Here is an 8,675-nt window from a genome sequence, read left to right as displayed (position 1 = left end):
CGGGGGAGCCCCCAATGGGTTGAAACGTCTTCAAAATTTATGGCACGGTATTGAAAACATTAAATTGTTTTTCTCTATATTTGTATACAGTCTTGGTATGGAATGGATTCCGCCAGTAAGGTTGATCTCTGGTGGGGATCTAGTGCCCAACCTGCCAGTGGGTGAGTACACTGGACGTGATCACGTAGACCGGTCAAATTTTATCTGCCCGTAAGGTTGATCTCGGGCGGCCAGTAGGGAGTCCTCTGGCTATTGATAATATTACATTGCGCGCTTTTGGACCTGTGAGTCCTGCGAACGAGTGTTCGCCTTGGGTTACGCTACTTGCCAATAAGGTTGGAAATTGGCCACAGAGAAGACTGTTAAGTATTTGATTTCTAAATGGAAAACTGCACAACCAAGTGGTTGAAAATATATATTCTTGTCAATGATTTCAAGGTGGAAAACTGCATAACCGAGTGGTTGGAACCGTTTTTGTAAAAACATGTATTTTTCTTATATAGCTTATGTAGAAATGATTTTCTTGATTCTTATCAATTTCTGCATTGGCTAAATTTTATGGCATGTTACTTCTTTTCCGCACCAGCATTGTTTTCGTTTTCCTATTAGCTGGCTTGGATTTGGACAACCGGCTAGGCTGTTAGCTCATTATGTGGTTTAACAATTTTCAGATTCAGAATGGCGGCAGTAGACTTGCTGAGATCAGGCACTTGGATTGGAGCTTAGGAAATTTCTTGCTTTCTTTCATTATTCGAACTAGAGACTTTTATTACGTTATTAAGGTTATGTCGTCTAATAAGAATTGTTTGGATTTAGACTTATGGACCTAATCTATATTTGTATTTCGTTTGAGCTCTAATTGAGACTAAAATTTCCGCATTTATTAGTTACTCTGATTGTTGAGAATAGTTGTTTGTAAAGGAGCCTTGCATGCTTGTGGGGGGCGACCCTATGGCATGCGGCGGCTGTCACGTGCGCCTTACCTCGAATTCTGGGTTCGGGGCGTGACAGAAAAGTGGTATCAAGTTCATTTGGTATTAACACCCATTTCAAAGAAAATTCACAAGCTTCATTTTGGTAACGACACTCATTTCTAAGCAATTAATCCTGAGCTTGATTTTTGGTAATGACACCCATTTCAAGAAGTTAAAACAAGTTCAAGCATTGGGGCTGGGTGTTACAACTTGCTTTCCAGGGAGAAGCTCAACCAAGTCCAGGATTATGTTGTGAAACATTTGAAAAACCCTACTTACAACGCTAAACAACTCTCTTTGCCCTAAGCCCTAGTTGGGTACAATGTAAGTAGGAACTTGGAGACTCCTATGGATGGTTTGATTCGAAATAGATCGTGATCTACATTAAAAAAGCAGACCCAAAAGACTCCCCAAAAAGGATCCAACCAAAAAAGGATATGACCATGATCCAAAGGAAAATGATAACGGACAGGATTTGACCACTGCAGCTGCAACCTAACCATGTCCCTTGAAACCATATCTTAAGTTTCAAAATTATTAAATCTGATGGAGCATCCATAATCTGAACGGATGGCGCCGATATATAAAAATGCCCTTCATATGTTTGTTCATTTATGTCCATTCACGAGGAGTACTTTTCAAAACATTTAAAAACCTATGCAAAACGAACAGCATTTCATTTTCCCACCATTCACTTGATCATTCTCCTCTATAGTTTCTCCCTTCTTCGCTACACTCTGATGGACAGACCAATCTGAAATGGGTCATGACCTACATTGAAACAGTAGGAAGAAAAAAGCACTCCAAAAACGATCCAGCCGATAAGAGATCCAAATGGATCATGACCAAGACATAAGTGGAACTGAACACAAGTGAATCCGTTACTTACAAACATGAAACGCACTTCCGTCGTCAAGCCAACATGTGCCTTCTTGATGTAGTAGTAGAAGAAACGCTAGGTGTGCCAATGGACCCAAACAGTGAAGGATCCGAATGTTAATGGATAGGATTTAGGCACAACATCTGGTTCTGATCATATCCATCGGATCCATATCCTAAAGGTCCCAAATTATTTCGGATCCAATGGAGCATCCTAGATCGGAATGGAGGGCACCAATGTATGAAAGTACCCTTCACATTTGCTTTTATTTATATCCATTCATAAGAGTTATTTTTGTAATATTAAATATAAAACCCATTTAAAACTGCAAATAACACCTAATCTTCCCGCGTTTTATTTCTTGATCCTGCTCTAGATTATATTGAGCCATCCACAACTAATTTCAGCTGATACTCGATGACAACACACCATGGATTCACCCATAAAGGGTCAGGGATCAGGTATTGAGGATTCATAAAGAGTAATCTTATGGATCAGGTGTTGAGGATTCATAAAGAGTAAACTTATAACATTTTTAATGTGTGATGTTTCTTCACTGAAAGTCCTGGATTTTCTTGTACGAACAATGTTTCCAGAGTAAAGATGTAATAATGTAGCTATATTTGGCAATCAAAATAGATAATAGGATACAGATAAGCACAACAATCAAGCTTTAGAGCAATTATTATTACAACACATCACTACAGATGACAAAATTGACAGACATGATAACAAAAAAAGGCATACAACAGAATTTACAAACAGCAGATGTACACCAAAGGCAAAGTACTCTTCCAATGTAACAAATTTCCAGAATTGGAAACCCCCAAAACTAGGGGTGTGCAACTGGGTCGTATTTTGGGAATCCAGGTTGAGCTTTTACCATAAAATAAGGTAGGGTTCGAGTCGATTCCAATTCATTTTTTTAGCAAAAGCTTAACCTGACCCGACCCAAGTGGCACCCATACCTAAAACATTCATATCAGAAAAAATGAAGAATCAAGAATAGATGTATGGTTTTTACCCAAGCTGTGTCCTCGGAGGCACTCCAGATTCATCACCTGAGAATGATCGACGAAAGGTTTACCTGAAAATGCAGATCAAGTATAATCCAAGATCATGACATTTTATCAACAATTGCAAAACAATTAAGAAAGTTGAAACAAAGAGTACCCTCGGCCCATAGCGTTTGATGAACCATTCAGAGGTGTCGGTATTTGATGCTTCAAACATAGTTTTCTCAAGGCCAAGGCGGTCTACTATCTTTGCAACAATGTCTGTCCGCAGAGAGTCGGCATATTTACAAACATCATCTGCATCTATCATGATCATATCTGCCCCAGCTTCCAAACATCTCTCAGCTCTTCTGATCAACAAATCAACTTCTTCGACAATTTCTACAAAACAAATTATGGTAACCCTTGATAGTGTTACAGCATACAAAAATTAACACGAACTGATACAAAAAACTTCTTTATGCAGATGGCAAAAGTTCCCATGAAGCCAATTGATTTACTTTCATGTATAAAAGACTACACCTTGAGATCTCATATACTAAATAATAAACATTAAGTATAAACAAGTATCCATTTCTTTGAAGATAGGTAAGAGAATGGGAATCTATGGACATTTGTCAGAAAAAAGGAGTCATTGATTGACCTAAAATTAGGTAAATCTGTACTTTACATATGTACAACAATGCCTGCATATGATCAGTGTATAAATGTATTTGACGGCATACGATCAGTATATAAATCTATTTTTTAAATATAATGGTAAAATGCAAATTAAGCTTTTACCTGCAAGATCTTATATTGTGCCCATTTCACTCGATGGACTATATATCATCAAGCTTTTAGCAGAAAAAAGAAGACTAATACTGTGCTGGTACAAATAACCAAGATATGTAACCATTGTGGGAAGTGACTCTCTTAAGTTTTTACATTCCCTTTCCTATATTAATAACAGTTACATCCTGTAACAAAGGTTGGAACCGGAAAGGATGCCCTTCAATTCTTCGTACACTCAAAATCAATCTTCCAACTTCCAACCTAAATTTCTACATGACAGTCAGTATAGTGTTTCAGAGCCCTACTCTCTTCGCACCATGTTACAGCACGACCAAATAGTGGGTCTTGACTTTGATCTTGCCATCCCCATCTATAACTACAAGCTCACTGGATGCAAGTGTATTACCAAAATCAAAACAGTCAGATTCATTGAGCGCACAAAGTACAGTTAGCAACCATTGGATTTACACAAGTATTACTTGCAATATAACAAGCTTTTGCTTATGACAAAGATGATGACGATGTGGACTCTAAAAGGGATGAACTCTATTCACATTTGCAGCCAGATTAATAAGAAATTTTCACTTCAAAGACGGTTAAACTCTAATCACATTTTCCACCAGATTAATAAGAATTTTTTATTTTTCACTTCAATGGTGATCGTATGAGGACTGTGCAATGAAGACCTCCCCAAAGTTTCCTTTGCCAAACCATCTCATCTTTGGCATCCTTTTGCAGTTTAATAGTTTTAAATTGACTCCTTTAGAGTTCAGAGTGTCTTGGGAAATTCAGTGTGTAAAATGTAAATCACAAAGCACACACACCATCAACAAGCACTGGTGCATCAGCGACAAGTGACATTCTGGAACACGTGATTCCAGCATATCATCTCTCAAAGGTACACTTGTAATTTTATAGATGATTTTGCAATTTGACATCCAGATCATGGACAGACAACCAAGCGAGCTATCGTATCCACAGAAAAAGAAAAGCTTTCTGACAATGTATTCTTGTAATTAGCTTGATATAAAGTTTTTCTAGTTCTATCAAGTATCGTGATGATGCAATTAAAGTGGTCCCACAGGGCCCATCAGGGGTGGAGGCACATGGCCCCCCCTTTGACTTGCAGAATCCCTTTAAAGCTGCATGGCTATAAATGCACGCTTAGGTAGTTTAGTGGCCATGGCCCCCCAAATGACCAATGCATTCAAGGGTAAATTAGTCCCCCCCGCCCCCCCAAGTGTAAATTCCTGGCTCCGCTCGTGTAAATTCCTGGCTTCGCTCCTGGGGCCCATACTATCCAGTATCGTGATGATGCAAATCAAGTGGTCCCATGGGGCCCATAAACAGCCAGTCTCACTTCTATCAAGACCTATAGCCAATCTAAGAAGAGAGGCCTAATTTGGCCACACCAGAGTACCCACCCATTGTCAGGTGGCAGCCAACATGGTTTTTGACATAAGTTCTCTCAACAGGTTTTTGAGTTTGACATATATGTCTGTGTTTTACTAAGTTTTGTAACAACTCTAGAGCTTTTTTTTCAGTAGATACGTCTCCAGATCTTATTCCATGTGGGTCCTCAGATTTTTATAGGGATCCATTACTGAATATCTCCTTTTCCTTCGATCATGCACAATGATAGTTTCCTGTCTTACTTGCCATAAGTTACATGTACCACATTTTCGCAAAGACTGCCTGGCAATTTCAGTTTCCAAATATCTTATATGCATATTTAATAAGTGGCTGGAAATGAAATATCCAGATGAGATGGCATAATACAGACATCAAGATAGCAATAAAAGACTTGTTAACCATTTGATCTTATATGACTAAGATGATTACCAGACTTTTGAGGAACTGGAGCTTGATAAGCCCCAAATGCTTTATTACTGGCAATTGGGATATCAGCTGTGTCAATTTTCAAAGAAAACTGAGGCTTGGCTTTGAGGCCACCACTCTTGATTATGCGCACAAATCTCAAGAGAGTTTCTTCAGGAATTCTAAGCGAACAAACATTTAGCTCAACAGTGTCGAATCCCAAATGCTTACATTCCTGTAAAGATATACAAGAAAGAAACAAAGTAGCATTTTAACCACATAATGGAAGGACACTATATCTGAATCAAGAAAATAGTTTCTAGGGATACCTCAACATATTGTTTGAAAACGGATGGTCCTTTGCGAAGCAAATGTTCTGCCCATTCGCCTGTACTAACATAGACATCGTGTTTATGCCCCATATCAGTTATTTCCTTAATAAATGTCTTTGGTATCAAGCTGTGTGAGCCTCCGGAAAACTTCAAGCCATCAACAAATTGTCCCATAGACTCTAAAATATCCTGCAAATTTTACGTCCATTTTTTACATCGAAAGAAACAAAGCCGTAAGGGATTTAGTATCTAGAGGGAAAATTACATTAATAAGGTTTAAATAACCTCTCTTTTTTTTAATGGACAATGAGCTCTAAACAACCTCTCATAGTAGAATAGATTGAATTCACAGATCGAGATTTACATTTATAGGGTTTTAAATAACCTAGGGGCTTGTGCGCATGACGACCCACACTTGCTCATTTATTTGATTTCCATTGGTATTAAAGATTATGGGGGTCCTCGTGGCAACCCTAGCTTTCTAGTTATATATAGTATATAACATTTAGTACCAGTAATGAGTTCTATACTTTAAATGAATTAAAAAAGGTAGGACCTTGAAAGGCTTAGGGTTTCCAAGGAGGAGCAGATCCAGTTTCCTTTGGGTTGAAGGCAACTTGACAAGCATCATAGCTTAAGCGATAAAACATGTCTCAGGCCATGGAGGCTTGCAAACTTTAATATCCAGAATACAGCCATGAGTAGATACATACTATGCCCTTTTCTCTATTCCGAGCAATGCTAATGTGAGAGGGCATAATATTTGAGTAATTGAGTGCAGATGGAGCGAGCAAAGAAGTTATAGTTGCGGACATTGACCATCCTCTATTGTAGATCCCACTGTTTTAAAACTCAGGACTCGGAACGAAAACTCGGTCTAGGTAAAAAAGAAGTTGCTTTCATGATTAGCACGGTCAACTTTTCATTAACTCATGCAAGTCAAAGGAATTACACCGGCAAATGAAAACTGAGTCAACACGAGCAAATTGATGATTTACTTGCGGGGTTTTAAAAAGGTGGTAGTGCCTGATTGCCTCGGACTAGTCGCTAGTGACTTTTCTTCGTGCCTTTTTTTTTTCTCCTCGTCGTTCTGGATCTCTTCCACTTTCTTTGTAAATGACATGATAAAAGAATGGTGGAAGAAAATAAAATTTGTAGGATCGAAAGGATTCATCGTATGCAGTGATTTGAAAGCCTGGAAAGAAAAAACTAAAGGAAAGGAGAAAGAAGTCTGAGGAGGAAAGTAATTTCAAAATAAAGGAAGCCGTGCTAAAGATTGAATCATTAGACAGAAAGGATGAAGAAAATCACCTGTCAAAGGGGGAAAAGGAGAAAAGATCCCTAAAGGTGGTGTAAGAAGAGATCCTTAGAAGGGAGGAAATAAGGAAGCACAAAAGACATAGGGTAATATGGCTTATAGAGGCGGAGGCAAAAGCCTTATTGTGGCTTATCCGGCCCAATCCTCAAACGAGGCGGAGGCAAAAGCCTTATTGTTGGGGCTAAAGTGGTCAGAGGAACACCTATCCTTTCCATTGATTGTGGAGGGTGACTCGTCGAATGTCATAGCATGGGCAAATGGCTCTGCTCAGGGACCATGGAAATTGGCTAGCACCATTAGGGAGATATGGGATCTTTGCAGTGCTATCAGTCCCACTCTGTATCACTCGCTCCGCTGAGCTAAGGGAGAAGCCGATACTCTTGCCAAAGATGGCGTGGACAAGTCAGTAATGAAGTTGGTCACCAACATAGATGGGCAGTGCGTAGGTTACTCTGGGAGGTTGATGTAATGGCCTAATGGGTTATAGGGTTGCTGGGAGACATCTTGTCTCCTGCGGCTTATGCTTCTGTATATCTCTCTTGGAATTCAATAAAATCTGTTACCTACCCTCAAAAAAAAAAAAAAAAAAAAAAAAAAAATGATGTGTTCGGTCTGTAAGTATGAAGTGATCTGTGCAGAGATTGTAAGCTTAAAGCTTAAAGAGAAGCTTCAAAGGTAAGCTTCAAGTGTAAAGGTTTAAGGGAGAAATAAGTGTAGAGATTCTAAGAGAAAAGAAAAGGAACACCAGGTCTGCTGTAAGTTGTTTTGCGATATATAAGCCTTTTTATTTATTGTGGTGTCACATTTATGTTGTGTTATTGGTGGAGCTCTACACCGTCCCTTAGGCCGTGTATCTCCCAAGCTCCCTTACCTTTCTCTTTTGATCACAATACTACATAATTGATCCATCCAATTGTGGACAACACAAATTAAAGATAAAGATAGATTATTCAGTTCATGCAGGAAACAAAGATTTTTAATGAAATTCCTCCGCAGATAAAAGATTCATAAGCCAATTTCAGGAAGAAAGAAATTGATAAAGAAATCGTATTTGTTCGTTTACAAAAAAGAAATTCAGACAAGAAAAAAGAATAACACATTATCGCCTTCAAATCAAGTTAGGAATCCGAACAAAATCCACCAAATGCAGACGGAGGAAAATAAAAGCGAAGGAAAGAGAGATTAGGTAGCTAAAAGAGGGAGAATAACATAAAAGAACAGCGAAGGAAAACCTAACCTGAATAACGTTTTGGGTCAAGAGACTGTAATTGGGGCCTCTCATTTCCGGAACGCCATAACTCCGAGGTTTTTCAGGCCGATCTTCATCTTCGTAGAAGCTCTTCCATCGATACCCATACATTTCCGCTGCTCCTAAAACCAATCGCCAAATGTGAGAGAGAGAGAGAGAGAGAGACCCCTTCCCTTCTATTTCACCCTTTCTCCTAAACTGCCCAAGCTTTGAGCTGGTTCTGAAAGAGTCTCGATCGCGGAGATTTTCCCTTAATTTGTAACGATAAATTCGCACTCCATTTACGATTATTCGCACCCCCTGTTAAACGTGAT

The 8,675-nt window shown here is 38.9% G+C and overlaps 1 protein-coding gene across 1 annotated transcript; it reads right to left on the bottom strand.

Annotated features, from left to right (window-relative positions):
* Nucleotides 1-2,508: 2,508 nt before the first annotated feature.
* Nucleotides 2,509-8,599, bottom strand: LOC143892961 (protein HEAT-STRESS-ASSOCIATED 32-like). The gene is made up of 5 exons (XM_077397883.1): nt 8,350-8,599; nt 5,792-5,983; nt 5,487-5,697; nt 3,026-3,251; nt 2,509-2,940 (listed from the first exon to the last, which is right to left on the bottom strand). Exons 1-5 carry the CDS (start codon nt 8,470-8,472, stop codon nt 2,832-2,834), a joined length of 861 nt encoding a protein of 286 aa, XP_077253998.1. The 5' UTR covers nt 8,473-8,599; the 3' UTR covers nt 2,509-2,831.
* Between the last annotated feature and the right edge of the window lie 76 nt (nt 8,600-8,675).

This window comes from Tasmannia lanceolata, unplaced genomic scaffold (assembly GCF_043159265.1).
Source record: "Tasmannia lanceolata isolate RefF3 unplaced genomic scaffold, GAP_Taslan_0.1 ptg000015l, whole genome shotgun sequence".
NCBI lineage: Eukaryota > Viridiplantae > Streptophyta > Magnoliopsida > Canellales > Winteraceae > Tasmannia > Tasmannia lanceolata.
This window is presented reverse-complemented; position numbering and strand designations above follow the sequence as displayed.